Here is a 16119-nt window from a genome sequence, read left to right on the forward strand (position 1 = left end):
CTTAAGGATCTAAACGGAAGCAAACCAAATAGTGTCTATTGTATTGATAAGATTGTTAGAGCGGTCACTTGACTATCAAAACACATGTCCTCAAATATGGAAGGCAGGCAGGAGGTGAGATCAGGTGGGACCATTTAAAAAAATGTAACCTTTATTTAACTAGGCAAGTCAGTTAAGAACAAATTCTTATTTAAAAGGACGGCCTACCCCGGCCAAACCCTAACCCGGCCGGACGATGCTGGGCCAATTCTGTGCCGCCCTATGGGACTCCCAATCGCGGACGGTTGTGATACAGCCTGGAAACGAACCAGGGTCTGTAGTGACGCCTCTAGCACTGAGATGCAGTGCCTTAGACCACTGTGCCACTCAGGAGCCCATTCTAGCCAATGAGAGGGCAGATACGTGTGTGAACAACAGGCCATAGAGATGGAGGACTCATCTTTGTATCTGTGCCATTATAACGTCTGTGACAGTTTGGGCAGTCCCATTAAAGCTATCTCCATTTTAAAGTAGTAAATGTTTTTCTTCATTGGCTGATTGCTACCAACTCATAGAAATCCCCATCCAGTTGAATACTTATAAATGGTGGAAGCCCTCAATGGCAATGTCCATGCCAAATTGGGTAATATCCATGATGAGTCCTCTATCAATTCAAATCAAATGGCTTTATTGGCATGGGAAACATATGTTTACATTGCCAAAGCAAGTAAAATAGATAAACAAAAGTGAAATAAACAATCAGAAATGAACAGTAAACATTACACTGACAACATATTATGGCTATATACAGTGTTCTAATGATGTGCAAATAGTTAAAGTACAAAAGGGAAAATAAATAAACATAAATATGGGTTGTATTTACAATAGTGTTTGTTCTTCACTGGTTGCCCTTCTTTTATGGCAACAGGTCACATCTTGCTGCTGTGATACCACAGTGTGCCATTTCACCTAATAGATATGGGAGTTTATCAAAATTGGATTTGTTTTTAAATTCTTTGTGGGTCTGTGTAATCTGAGGGAAATATGTTTATCAAACATGATCATACATTTGGCAGGAGGTTAGGAAGTGCAGCTCAATTTCCACCTCATTTAATGGGCAGTGTGCACATAGCCTATCTTCTCTTGAGAGCCAGGTCTGCCTTCGGCAGCCTTTCTCAATAGCAATGCTATGCTCACTGAGTCTGTACATAGTCAAAGCTTTCCTTCATTTTGGGTCAGTCATGGTAGCCAAGTATTCTGCCACTGTGTACTCTCTGTTTAAGGCCAAATAGCATTCCAGTTTACTCTGTTTTTTAGTTAATTCTTTCCAATGTGTCAAGAAATTATATTTTTGTTTTCTCATGATTTGGTTAGATCTTGTGGTTTTGGGAATCACTTCCTTTTAGGGTGTTGTAGAATTTAACGGCTGTTTTCTTGATTTTGATAATTAGCGTGGTATCATCTAATTTGCTCTGCATGCATTATTTGGTGTTTTACGTTGTACACAGAGGATGTTTTTTTCAGAATTCTGCATGCAGAGTCTCAATTTTGTTTTTCCCCATTTTGTGAATTCTAGGTTGGTGAGCGCACCCCAGACCTCAACCATAAAGGCCAATTGGTTCTATAACTGATTCAAAGTATTTTTTAGCCAGATCCTAATTGGGATGTCAAATTGTATGTTTATTTTGATGGCGTAGAAGGCCCTTCTTGCCTCGTCTCTCAGATCGTTCAGAGCTTTTCGTAAGTTACCTTTGGTGCTGATGTTTAGGCCGTGGTAGGTATAGTTGTGTGTGCTCTAGGGCAACGGTGTCTAGAAGGAATTTGTATTCATGGTCCTGAAACAGGACCTTTTATAGAACCATTATTTTTGTCTTACTGAGATTCACTGTCAAGGCCCAGGTCTGACAGAATCTGCGGAGAATATCTAGGTGTTGCTGTATGCCCTCCTTGGCTGGGGACAGAAGCTCTGACAACAGGCACAACTAAGATATAAAGTAATTTTTTTCCGAAATGCCACGTGCGTCCACTTTTATATATTCATAACACCTAAGATTTACGAAACGTCTAAATCAAATAAGCGTCAAGTAGAAAATTAGAAAGTATCATTTTTGTTTACCAAATGCGACACTCATTGACCTCCATACAAAAATGGTTTATTTTGGGACGATTAAAACTTCGTCTCTTCCTCTGAGCGAACGAGACAGGGAGGGACCTACCTACATAACCTCCCAAATTTTGATAAACTTCTCCAATAAAGTCTCGTTTTCGTTGCAAAATGTTTTCCATTTGAAGTAAACGGTTTCAGTAATACACCCCTGAAGAAGAACGCGACTTTTTACTGACGCTGTGGGACGTGATATTGCGGAAGATACACACCTCTCTGCCACAAATTAACTCTGGTATGGTCAAATACAATTATTTACACAAGTCGTATTCGATAGACTCTAATGAGAGACAATGCAATGCTATGGATTCTGTGTTTTTAATATGACAACCGCAATAGTAATAATAACCTAGCCAACCAAACTAACAAGAACCAATACTTGTATCCTTGGAGCAAGACCATAATAACCCTCACCTGATTGTCTGGTGAGGTTTAGTCTAACCACTAGGCAGGTAACCACTAGAGCGTTGGACCAGTAACCGAAAGGTTGCTGGGTCGAATCCCGAGCTGACAAGGTAAAAATCTGTCGTTCTGCCCCTGAACAAGGCAGTTAACCCACTGTTCCCCGATAGGCAGTCATTGTATATAAGAGTTTGTTCTTTACTGACTTTCCTTGTTAAATAAAGGTTAAAATAAAATTGTCAACATTATAACTACTGTATTTTCTCCTCCATAATAAGACGTATGCCTGTCCTACTAGAAAAACGTGTTACAATCCTATTCAAATGAGGAAGCTCCATAGAAAGTGTTCTTGTCGTGATTTACTTGCCTATGTTCCATAGAGATAGATACAGGACTCTAGAGCTTGTCTAAGCATGGGCAGCGCATTTGAAGACTTTCACTATTTTTAAGTAGTCATTGGGGTGGGACTTGTTATGGGTTAAGGAATTAACACATAATCCCATCCAGGTCATCAGGAGGGATCAGCCAATGAATTATACTTGTGAGCAAACATTCCATAACTGCAGGTGGCATTCAATCACCAACCTTGGCTTTGTACCTTTTCAAACAACACACTCCAGGTGGCAGTATGCACACTTTCAGTTTGTTTACTATCTCATAGAAGTAGTAGAAGAACAAAAGTGACAACACTGCCCATGCTCTCAGACGACATAATAAGACAGATACAATGTTGCGTCCTCTAACTATCTCTATGCTATGTAGGCCTACACACACAGCATAGCACGTTGGTGGGTGTGAAAACTGCGGGCTGAAGTCTACAGCGGCGCTTGCCTGTCAGTGCCAGTGACGTGGAAAGGCAGAAGTCAAGCAACTTCTGATTTCTCAAGACAATAGACGATTCGAAATAGGTTTTTATTGTCGACTTGGCTTCGCGGGCAACCTTTAAAAGTGGACCTTATTGCGCCAGCGAACGAAGGACGTGGTGAGTAGCCTTGTTTATAGAGATTTGATGTAAAAGGTCTACCGGTATCTACTGTTCCGATTTGTGTCAAATGTTTCCCAGTTGTACATGACAATGTTACGTCGAAGCTCAACACATTTCTTCAGAGTAACGCAATCGTGAGTATACCTTGTAACAGTGTTTATAACCACCCATCGATACTGCCCCGCCCGCCCTCTCACACCAAAACACTCAGCTGTCACTGTCAGTAGACAGCTTTAGCTGATATTCACAATCAGATTTCGGAGCAAATTAAACTTGAACCTCTTTAATACATGGGAAATCTGTTTTTAAGCCGTTGTGATTCAACGGCTAAAGTAAACAGTCGAATGACATCAATCAGTTGGGCTGAACCCAAGCCATAATAATGACTAAAAGAGAATGCGTTTTAGAATATGAAGGCAACTTCAGAAGTTAACGACTTCAGACTGTAAAACGCTAGCCTGGGAAAGGTATAGGGGGATACCTAGTTAGTTGTGCAACTGAATCCAGTTAACTGAAATGTGTCTTCCGCATTTAACCCAACCCGTCTGAATCAGACCAGTCTCTTTAGCCCAAAAAACCCTACAAAACTTCATTCATTTTCCCATAAGCTTTGTCCAACGAACTATGGCGAACTAAGACGCCATTACTATTTCTCTCTGTTGAACGTTGAGATTGCTGAAAGGCCAGCCTCTTTGGCAATGACAAGGAGTGGAATGTTAGCTAAAGAGACTGGTATTCAGACTAGTAAAACGCCTCAAGGCTGCACCCCTGAACATACCACACCTTGTTAGGTAATATAAGATTGTTTTAGGCCAGGTGAAGGTGCTGCAACTCACATTTGCACGAGGAGCAATAAGCAATTTGGTTACCTAGAGCAACATTTGAATGTGCAATAACTTATCATTGTCATTTTGGTCCTTGTAGGCAGTCATGTGTAATTCATTTGTTTCCTATCTTGTCTCTCTCCAGGCTTCACAGGGAGAGGGGAAAATGCAAAAAAGCTTGCCAGTTTATGACAGTGATGGCTCAACATTTGCCCCTCTGGTGGTCATCGAGTTGGTTTCGGAAACCAAAGAGGAAGCCATCACATGGTTACTAAACAGGGTCAGAGACAAGCAGCAAGATGGAGGTACAGTACATTGAGCTTAGTTTACCTACTGTATATTGGGAACAGAGATTTGAAGCTTCCCAACATTTGAAACAGTCTTCTCTCCATCGCTTTTCAATTTGCCTCTGCTTCCTCTCTTTTATACAAATGTTAAAGATTTGGCTTTCACTCTATCGTGCTCTCTGAAAGTGAGTGAAACTGATCCGATAACATATCTGGGCCCTTTTCCACAAAGCGTCTCAGAGTAGGAGTGCTGATGTAGGATCTGTTTCTAAAATATTATTATGATCTAAATAGCAAAACTGACCCTAGATCAGCACTCCTACTGTGAGATGCTTTATGAATACGGGCCCTGATGCCACCTGCGATAAGCTATGTGAAAACAAAGCAGGGTGACCTTATCGCTTATATCGTGAAATACTCACTGAAAAGAGCACGGTTCGGTACAATAGTGTGAAAGTCCCTTTTAGTTACTGTATCTATTAACCAGTCAGTCTGGCTCTGTTGATACAATATGGTTGTCCTAGGCTACATCCTAAAATGGCACCCTATTCCCTACATGGTGCACTACTTTTGACCAGAGTCCTATGAGCCCTGGTCAAATGTAGTGCACTATAAAGGGAATAGGATGTAATTTGGGACCAACACCTAGTCTATTGACACCTTCATACCTGTCCTGATTCCTCTGCTGTGTTAGGGGCTGAGCTGCTGGTGGAGCAGCTGACTCCAGGGGCCCAGGGCACAGAGAAGGACAACCCCAATGTGTATGTGGTGGGGGCCTCCTGGCAAAGGCTCCTATACGGAGCTGAGGACGTGGGCCTCTTCAAGGAGTTCAAGGACGGCTCCATGAGAGGCTTCACGTATGCCAACAAGCACAACTTCAAAGAGTTCCAAGGTAATCTAGGGTACAGTATGTCACAAATGGCGCCCTATTCCTTATCGCATAGGGTGCCATTAGTGATGCATACACAGTAAACTGTGAATGTACTATAGATGATGAATAGTATTTTAAATGTTCTGTATTATATTATTACAACTATATTACTATACAATGCAATAACTAGATTGATATGTAAATGCAACGTGTTGTTTAAGTAAACAAAGTGACTGTAACTGTGTTAATTGTCTGTCTCTATACTACAGGTGATGGGGACGGTTTTCTGAGCATGGCAGAGTGTCAATACATCATAAAACATGGACTGGACAACCTGAGGGCTAAGGATGAGGTCCACGTGCCTGGATATCCAAAGATGAAACTGTATCCAGGGAAGTCAGTCAGTAAGTACAGCACTGACCCTATGACCTCAGCCACACTGAAACACTGGGTGCACAGTCATCAAACCTGGGTTCAAATGGTATACATTTTCTTTCAAATACTCTGAGCCTGCTGCCTGGATTGGAATGTCAGATGGGCAGGGTTTGCACTTTTGGGACTATTCCATTGGTTCCATTGTGCTAGGGAAGCTCAGAGCCATTAACACTGTTGGCAGTTTATTAGGTACACCACTCCGTTCACCAAAATAGTGCACTCCTACAGACAGTGTGTCATGTGGCTTGCTATATAAAGCAGGCATCAAGGTATTCAGTTACTGATCGATTGAACGTTAGAATGGGCAAAGCGACTGAGCGTGGTATGATCGTCGGTGCCAGGTGTGCCGGTTCCAGTATATTTTCATACATGACAGTGTCAAGGGTTTACTGAGAATAGTACGACAAACAAAAAACATCCAGTCAGCGTCAGTCCTGTGGGCAAAAACGGCTTGTTGACGAGAGGTCGAAGGAGAATAGCAAGAATCATACAAGCTAACAGGCGGGCCACAAACAGGCAAATAACGGCACAGAACTTCATCTCTGAACGCACAACTCGTCGGTCCTTGTCACGGATAGGCTATTGCAGCAGACAACCACACTGGGTTCCACTCCTATCAGCTAAAGACAAGAAGCAGCTCCAGTGGGGATGCAATCACCAATACTGGACAGTTGAGAACTGTAAAAACATCACCTGGCCCAACGAATCCCTGTTGCATCATGCTGATGTCAGGTGTATAGATCTTATGCATGGCTCAGTCAAGTTCAGCACAAATGAAAACCAATACTACTTGAACCCAGGTCTGAAGCCAATACCATATTTGAAACATAACATACATAATCCTCATATTGTCTCCCCATCAGAGTTAGCAATAAGGACAATAAATATGCAAGTGTCAGTGGATTATTCAAATACGAGATAAGGAGTCAATGCTCTTGCTGAGCAGATAGACTGCTATTCAGCTTAACCAATTGTTTAGAAAAATAATGCAACGTTTTGGAAATAATTTTGTCAAGAAATGGCATGAAATTAAAGCTTTTTATTTTGATACAAATATACTAGTACATTATGTGGGTCCCCACCATTGTCTGTATGTTATTGTTTTAGAAAACTAAGCTTTCTCTCATTATGAGGAAAGTTAACAGTTCAAACTCAACTGTTTTCATTGCTCTCAAGTAGCCAATGTTCTCAGTCATTTTTAGCACTTCAGCAACTTAACAAGGGAATTATCGCTCACCAAAAGAGCATAGGCCTGCATAGGCCAGCGTTTCCCAACTCCAGTGCTCCAGTATCCCCAACAGTACACATTTTTACTGTAGCTCTGGACAAGCACATCTGATTCAACTTGTCAACTAATCATCAAGCCCTCAATGAGTTGAATCAGGTGAGTTTGTCCGAGGCTGTAACAACATGTTCTGTTGGAGGTACTGGAGTTGGGGAAACACTAGCATGGGCCACTAGTTCAAGTTTCGTTATGCTTATCTAATAAAGATGGCTAGAATCACATGACAAATAGCGTCAGGAGACTGGGGGGGAAATGTGAATGGTCTGACTCTTCTGTTTTTAATCTAATCTCAGTACGCAGAATGCAATCAAAGGGGGTCCTTGTCCAAGTTTTCCCTCTGCATGAGAAGGAGGAACTCAAGAGGCTTTCCTTTTCCTGGTTCAAAAAGATCAAGTTGTCCTTCCAGCCTCTTGGTAAGTTACAGTTGCCATGGCTTGATCATTATGCCCTTTGAATCCTAAGGCTACACTTGTCAAATGTATTATCTTAGTGTTATCCATCTCTTTCAATATGAACTTCACTGGAGTATATCAAATGATTAGCCTATCACCATGTACAAGACATGGAACATTCTAAGAACCTCCGAATAGCTTGTTTGTGACTAAATCCTCCCCATGATTCCCCATGGTCCATCCAGATGACATCAGGCACTACTTTGGTGAGGGTATGGCACTCTACTTTGGTTTCCTGGAGTACTTCACCTTGGCCCTGATCCCCATGGCCCTCATAGGGATACCATACTACCTCTTCGACTGGGAGGACTACGACAAGTTCACGGTGTTCGCCGGCTTCAACCTGGTGTGGTGCACAGTGATCCTGGAGTTGTGGAAGCGCCTCAGCGCTTCGCTGGCGTACGGCTGGGGCACCCTGAGCAGGAAGAAAGCCTTCGAAGAGCCGAGGCCGGGCTTCCACGGCGTCTTGGGCGTCAACCCCGTCACGGGGCGGGCGGAGCCACTCTACTCAAACGCCAAGCGTCAGCTGAGGATCTACCTGGTGTCTGTTCCCTTTGTGCTGCTGTGCCTCTACCTGTCTCTCTACGTCATGATGATCTACTTTGACATGGAGGGCTGGGCCTTGATGATCCATGATGAGGAGCCTACCTTCTGGACGGGACTGCTACTTTTTATCCCCAGTATTATCTACGCTGTAGTTATAGAGATCATGAACCTCATATACCGCTATGCTGCAGAGTTCCTCACTGGCTGGGGTGAGTGGGATTGGATGGGTGGGTGGGTGGATGAATGCATTTTAGCTCATATTTTATAATACATACAATGTTGTTTTCACAATGCAGAAAACAACAGAACACACACATCATTGAGGCTAAAAATACATTGTCTTAACGCTACAGTGGTGATTCCTGTGTTCTTGTTCTTTTGCTGACTGTAGAGAGTTGTTGACTTGATAGAAGACAAACTGTTTCTGAAGTCAATGCTATTTTTGCTTTAGAAAACCACAGGCTTGAGTCAACATTTCAAAATCACCTGGTCCTTAAAGTATTGGTGGTGAGTCTTACAGGAAATTGGTTTGTTTCCATGATCATTTCAACTTACCATTGATTTTGAAAATCCTTTTGTTAACAGTTTACTTGTCATCTTCTCTCCCCAGTTCAACTTCTTCAACTGTTTTGCCTCCCTATTCTACATTGCCTTTGTGATGCAGGATATGGTGCTTCTCAGACAGGTGGGTCACTACCAATGATGTGTATATATACCCTGGATGACTAACAGGGGGCGCTGTATTGAAGCCACCGCGCAGCCATCTTGGTAATCCTCCTTCATTGTAAACAAGATTTTGGAAGCTATAGAAATGCATGTGTTAATGTCTACATTTTGTTTTTGACATGTGTATTCTATTACAGACACCTTAATGCATACTTTTATATTATATGTTAGCAAAACATAAAACAAAAGAAATATATAAATACAAAATGTATTTCTTTTGTTTTATGTTTTGCTAACATATAATATAAAAGTATGCATTAAGGTGTCTGTAATAGAATACACATATATATATATATTAGTTCTATTGTTACTGTTTCCACTACTACTACAACAAAACATCTTAAATACATCTAATTTTGTCCTAATTTTAATTGAAATACTGTAGAATTCCATTCATTCCTATGGAGGACTGCTCCCACTGGGGAGAGCCAATATGGCCGACCGGTGGCTTCAAAGCCTCTCAAATGGACAATATATAGCATCAGCAATCCAGAGTTTATACACATCATTGGTCACTACTAGCTTTTGGCCTTAGACGTTCCGATTCAAGTGATCCATCATTCCAGACATGGACGCTAGAGGCACTAGCAACAGAGACAGAGATACATATATAAGGCTCTCACTACTAGCAATATCCCCAATGCTGTTATTGTGTTTCATTTTCTGTCTAAATGGCACCCTATTCCCTATATAGTGCACTACCTTTGACCACAGCCCTTGGGGCCCTGGTGAAAGTAGTGCATTATAAAGGGAAAAGTGTACCATTTGGGATGCAACCAGTGTCGTTTGCTGTTGCTGCTACTTCTGTTGCTTCTGCTGCTACTGCAATCAATCAAATGTATTTATAAAGCCCTTCTTACATCAGCTGATGTCACAAAGTGCTGTACAGAAACCCAGCCTTAAACCCCAAACAGCAAGCACTGCAGATGTAGAAGCACGGTGGCTAGGAAACACTCCCTAGAAAGGCCAGAACCTAGGAAGAAACCCAGAGAGGAACCAGGCTCTGAAGGGTGGCCAGTCCACTTCTGGCTGTGCCGGGTGGAGATTATAACAGTACATGGCCAAGATTTTCAAACGTTCATAGATGACCAGCAGGGTCAAATAATAATAATAATAATAATAATAATAATAATTATTATTATTATTATTATCATCACAGTGGTTGTCGAGGGTGCAACAGGTCAGCACCTCAGGAGTAAATGTCAGTTGGCTTTTCATAGCCGATCATTGAGTATCTCTACCGCTCCTGCTGTCTCTAGAGAGTTGAAAAAAAAAAAGCGGGTCTGGGAGAGGTAGCACGTCCGGTGAACAGGTCAGGGTTCCGCAGCAGCACGGCCAGGTGGACTGGGGACAGCAATGAATCATCAGGCCAGGTTGACGAGGGAGGGAGGGAGGGAGGGAGGGGGAGAGACTGCTGCTTCTACTCATACTACTTCTGCAGCTACTGCTGCTACTACAGCTACTGCTGCTACTCATACTACTGCTGCTACTAATGCTACTGCTACTACTCATACTACTGCTACTACTCATACTACTACTCATACTACTGCTGCTACTACTATCTACTATCATATCCTATTTTATTTCCTTTCAGAGTCTGGCCACGCTGCTGATAACGTCTCAGATCCTGAACCAGATCATGGAGGCCTTCCTGCCCTACTGGCTCCAGAGGAGGAGGAACAAGAAGGCCCATAAGAGGATGATAAAAACCATGGAAGACAAGGAGCTGCCCCTCTCTGAGCAGGTCAAGCTGGAGGCAGACATGAGCACCTACCTGGTGAGTTGGAGGACTCAAGTTATGGGAGAATGAATGTGTAACTAGGAAGGTTGTGATGAATGATACCTTCATGTGCGTTGCAGTATCTTTACATTACATTTGAGACATTTAGCAGACGCTCTCATCCAGAGCGACTTACAGGAGCAATTAGGGTTCATTCCTTGCTCAAGGGCACATCGACAGATTTTTCACCTAGTCAGATCGGGGATTTGAACCAGCCGACCTTTCGGTTTCTGGCCCAACGCTCTTAACCACTGTCTTGATTGGTTATGCTGTTATGCTTGCCTTATGCACAGAATACCCCCATCAAGTGAAATGTTACTGCAGTGTTTAGACAGACATAGATGAAGAGTCCAGTGGCTGAAGTGGGTATTGTAATGCTCTAGTGTAGTCTAACCTCCATGAATCTGTATAAACTCTGTTGTATTCTATTAAGGGAACATTTGATGACTACCTGGAGCTGTTCCTGCTGTTTGGCTATGTCAGTCTGTTCTCCTGTGTCTACCCTCTGGCCGCGGTGCTGGTGGTGCTCAACAACGTCACAGAGGTCTACTCGGATGCCTTCAAGATGTGCAAGGTGTTCAAAAGACCCTTTTCTGAGCCTGCAGCCAATATAGGGGTGTGGCAGGTAAGGCTGACCTAAGAGCTCTTTCTACTCTGTTTAGTTCTCTATAGTACATTTAGTGTGGTTGGTTGGTTTGATTGACTTTATTTGATAATTAAAGGAGATAAGATTTTCAAGGATAAAAAGGTTACTGTCTAACTGTGATGATTGTTTTGAACGGTGGTGGATAGGAAGGAAAGGTTTAAGGATAAAAAGGTTACTGTCTAACTGTGATGATTGTTTTGAACGGTGGTGGATAGGAAGGAAAGGTTTAAGGATAAAAAGGTTACTGTCTAACTGTGATGATTGTTTTGAACGGTGGTGGATAGGAAGGAAAGGTTTAAGGATAAAAAGGTTACTGTCTAACTGTGATGATTGTTTTGAACGGTGGTGGATAGGAAGGAAAGGGAGACCAGTCAGGGGGGAAAGTTCCTGTGTTTTCTTTTCTTCCAGCTTGCCTTTGAGGCCATGAGTGTGATCGCCGTGGTGACCAACTGTGCCTTGATTGGCATGTCCCCCCAAGTCAAGTCCTATTTCCCGGAGTCAGAGACACAGCTCATACTGTGGGTGGTGGGCTTCGAGGTACTGTACCCTTTTCACACCTCACTCTTCACACACACACAATCTGACTAGACATGTATGCAATCATTTCCTACTCATTTTAAAATCTAATTCAACTTCTTGTTTCCAAGATTGTGTCTGTTTTGGTGCTTCTTGCGCCTAAATAGAGTTGAAGCAGGCTGGCCAGCAGAATAGAGTTGAAGCAGGCTGGCCAGCAGAATAGAGTTGAAGCAGGCTGGCCAGCAGAATAGAGTTGAAGCAGGCTGGCCAGCAGATGGTGCCAGAGTCATAGAATGAATGATCCATCATTGCTGCTTTGGTTTAGCATGTGTGAAGATGATGATGACAGGGTGTTTATGTCCTGGCTGTACTGTAGGTCTTGTCTCCACTGTGTCTTTGAGTGCAGCTGTAAGCAGGTAAGAGTACAGAGGCTAGGCCAATAGATAGGACCTGTGTTAGTGGGGGAGATATGTGTGGATAATGCACTGTTAGAGCTTCCAGACCCAGAATAACTCCAGTCAGTCCACGTCTGTTAGGATCACAATTGGGGGAGCTCGTTGTGCAACATCCTCCGCATGCACCTCCAGCCCTCGAGAGAAAATGCTTAAAATAACTAAGACAAAAAGAGCAGAGGGGGGGCCTGAAGCAGAGGAGAGGTAGTTCATTAGAATAGAATACACATTTATTGTATTAGTCCTTAAGAGGCCATTCTAGTGTGTTTTATCTATATGCTAAACCACACTGTATTTTTACGGATTTGAAACGAGGTCATGGGTGCATGTTTGGTTGAAAATAGTTTTTGTATTTGTCTACAGAACTGCCGCAGAGCAAGTAAACCAGTTCCCTTAATACTGTGTATGACAACCCCTTTGCTGCGGTTCAAACATTTCAGATTTGTGCATTTATTGATTTCCTGTCTTTGCACCAGCTAATACAGACCAGCACCAATACAGACAGAATCATGGACATCCAGATAGGCAGCAGTAAATACAACACACTTGCTCCTGCACATACTGTATGTCTCCAGCGCCCACGGAGTTGCCCTGACCACCCTGTGAGAATGAAGAGCATGTGTGGCCTGTATACTCTGTGCCTGGGCTCTGTGCTCGGCTGCTCAGGCCTTGATGCTGTGTGGTAATATAATGCCGTGACCTCTAACCTTGGTGGCTCAGAGGCTGAAGTTCTCACAAAGGTGAGCAGGGTGGATCAGGGCTTATTTTCTCTCTCTCGCGCTGTCTGTCTGCAATCCACCTCACTCTGTAGAACATGTGATGTCACACAAATCTACAGCACAGGGTTATCACACTGGATTACTGTCTGGTTGTCTGTGCACATGAGAAAGAGAGATCGTGAGGGAGGGATAAAGAAAAGGAGAGAAATAGGAGAGAGCACAAGGTTGCGAGAGAGGGAAAGTGAGAGGAGAAGTGAGGGTAGGAGCTGGGAGAGATGAACCTACCTCACTAGCTTATTGTACATCCAGGCACGTTTCGCACTGCTGCCAAGCAGCACATTTCCTGTAGATCTGTGGGTTGGCGTCTCCCTGCCAGATCATTCAGTCCATTACAGACTGGAGCAGCAGAACCAGCTCTGCTATTCAGCACGCAGGGACAGGGTACACACACACTGATCCTTTTCTGGATGCATTGTTTGTTTATGTATTCATTGAACGTTGTCAATACATAATCACCGCAAAATATCTGCCAGAAACGATTTGAGAAATATTCATGAATCACTGATCCACATGATACGCTGTGGCAGAGGCTATGAATATCTAGATTCTATTCTATGAATATCTAGATTCTATTCTATGAATATCTAGATTCTATTCTATGAATATCTAGATTCTATTCTATGAATATCTAGATTCTATTCTATGAATATCTAGATTCGATTCTATGAATATCTAGATTATATTCTATGAATATCTAGATTCTATTCTATGAGTAGTGCTACAGAGGCAGTCAATGTTGCAGACATATAGCCTACATCCCAAATGGCACCCTATTCCATATACTCTCCTATGGGCCATGGTAAAATGTAGTGCACTATAGGGAAATAGGGTACCATTTAGAATGCTGACATAATAACCAAGCCAGTTACAGGAAGCAGAGCAGGATATGTCTATTAGGGCCTCTAGTGCCTTCTGTCAGGGATGTCAGTCCAGCTCTACGATACAGAGAACAGGTCTTTCTGAGTCAATCCAGCTCTACGATAGAGTGATATGTTGCTGCTGTACAATACCTCATTTCACCTTTGAGGTGCAGACAGTACTATAGTGCAGTGACTTATGTTGTTCCATCAATATGAACCTGTTAGTCTGATGTGGTGGGGAGGGAGGGCCCTGGCAGAATGGGGTCTGGGACCAGACCAGACGCCTGTGTCTCAACCCCACAGTGGGACCAGACCACCGGATCATATAGGAGGAGAGTGGGAAAAATACTGACCCCCCCCAAAAAAAATAAAAATAACATCTGTAGCATCAAATGGCATTTTGAAAAAAATTCGTGTGGAATTTGATTTCTTTACTACCATATAATGCTGCATTGATATCACATTTATGGAAGTTAGCCTATGTTGCGCAAGTTTGTTTTTTAAAGGCCATGGACTCAGTCTAGTCAATGTGAAATGTTACGAGGGCCCTTCGGCTCTGTCTCTCTCGCTCTCCTGGCTAGCTGTTATTCCTCTCTCCTGTCTGTGATTGGCTGGGACAGGGCTCATTGTTGAGCAGGTGATACCTGGGTAATTACTGTACGGCATGGCATACTTCACAGAGCAGTAACCAGGCAACAGGGTAGCCAAGCCACAGAGACGGTCGGAAGGGAGGGAGAGAGAAGAGAAGGCTAAGGATCAGGAGTAATTGAAACACTTGATGATGCATTGGCCTTGGCAGTCAGGGCAGCCAGGCCAGGCATTCTCTCCAAACTTGGCCTCTTTGATGCACTGATCCCAGTCTAAGCAGTCACCAGACATTGGATTGATGGAACATTCCTAGATGTAATGATTAGCCTACATGTAAAGATTATTATTACACCAAGTTTGCACACACTAAAATGCTGTTGTCATTGTCAAGTTGAATGTGTTTGTACATTTGCACAGATTATGTAATAGAAGAGTTATAGTTCATGCATTTTGAGATGTTAACCTACCCTTTCATGCATTATCCGTTGACAAAAGCACAGACTATCTATACCTTTTTAAAATGAGATGGAATAAACATTCCACGGAACAAGGAGAAATCGGGAGGAAATATTTCTATTTTACCTTCCATCCTATTCCCAGATATAGCCTATACTATTTATGCTAGTAAAAACACATCAGTAGTCTTTGTTGTGACACTTTCTCCATGAGGGTTATTTTAGGCAGGGAATCGGAGAGCCAATCCCATTTTAAGGTGGTTTTCAGATAATCAGATTAGAATCCAGCAGCAGGTTTGCCATGCCCCAGGCCCTGGGCACTGACAGTTGGCATTCCCTGTACCAACCAATCTAATCCCTATATAGCTAGTGCACTAGGTTTGGCAAGGGCCCATAGTGCTCTGGTCAAAAAGTAATGCACTATGTAGGGAATAGGGTGACATTTGGGATGTGTCCTGTGTACCAACTTAATCCCTGAACACTGCATCTAGTGTGGCTTTTACTTTGCTGTTTGATTTAAATATGTAAATGTATTTTTCTCTATCAAACAATGACACATTTTTTGAAAATGTTACCTAAGCTCGCTGTGTGTGTGTGTCAGGATTTCCGTTATGAAAAATGTTACCTAAGCTCTCTCTCTGTCTCTCTCTCTCTGTCTCTCTCTGTCTCTCTCTCTCTGTGTCAGGGTTTCCTATGAAAATGTTACCTAAGCTCTGTCTCTGTCTCTCGGTCTCTGTCTCTCTCTCTGTGTCAGGGTTTCTGTTATGAAAATGTGGTGCCAGACATTTGACCTACAGCATTTTCATTTAATTAACGGACATTTGAGAAGTGTACTGGACCAATATGATTGGGGTGTCTGCCCACGGTGCTCAGAATGACAGCAATCACATGTTAGATTATGGTAATTCATTTTAACAGAACATGCAGGTCGAAGATCCAATGATCCTTACCGTACACTTTGAATACGTTAGAATAACTGTCCACATTTAACTTTTTCTCAGCCAACAAGACGGCTGACCAACAGCAACATCCCAGGTATATGTATAGGCGGGCGTGAGTTTCATGTTCTTAAATAACAAGCTGAGCT

At 42.8% G+C, this 16119-nt stretch overlaps 1 protein-coding gene across 3 annotated transcripts in view; it reads left to right on the top strand.

The window, feature by feature from the left end:
- The first annotated feature begins 3224 nt into the window (after positions 1 to 3224).
- The window catches only part of ano10a (anoctamin 10a), a 39045-nt gene continuing 26150 nt past the window's right edge, over positions 3225 to 16119 (top strand). For 2 of the 3 annotated variants that reach the window (XM_045698120.1, XM_045698123.1), the window contains exons 1-11: positions 3225 to 3527; positions 4500 to 4659; positions 5336 to 5533; positions 5782 to 5916; positions 7526 to 7645; positions 7870 to 8439; positions 8682 to 8737; positions 8841 to 8915; positions 10551 to 10733; positions 11170 to 11361; positions 11791 to 11919. In XM_045698120.1, coding sequence (XP_045554076.1) covers positions 4521 to 4659; positions 5336 to 5533; positions 5782 to 5916; positions 7526 to 7645; positions 7870 to 8439; positions 8682 to 8737; positions 8841 to 8915; positions 10551 to 10733; positions 11170 to 11361; positions 11791 to 11919 — 1797 coding nt within the window. In that variant the 5' untranslated portion in view covers positions 3225 to 3527; positions 4500 to 4520. Of the gene's footprint in view, positions 3528 to 4499; positions 4660 to 5335; positions 5534 to 5781; positions 5917 to 7525; positions 7646 to 7869; positions 8440 to 8681; positions 8738 to 8840; positions 8916 to 10550; positions 10734 to 11169; positions 11485 to 11553; positions 11920 to 16119 lie in introns of all 3 variants that reach the window. The other variant, XR_006759851.1, reaches the window with a different exon arrangement.

Source organism: Salmo salar, chromosome ssa02, assembly GCF_905237065.1.
Source record: "Salmo salar chromosome ssa02, Ssal_v3.1, whole genome shotgun sequence".
Taxonomy (NCBI): Eukaryota; Metazoa; Chordata; class Actinopteri; order Salmoniformes; family Salmonidae; genus Salmo; species Salmo salar.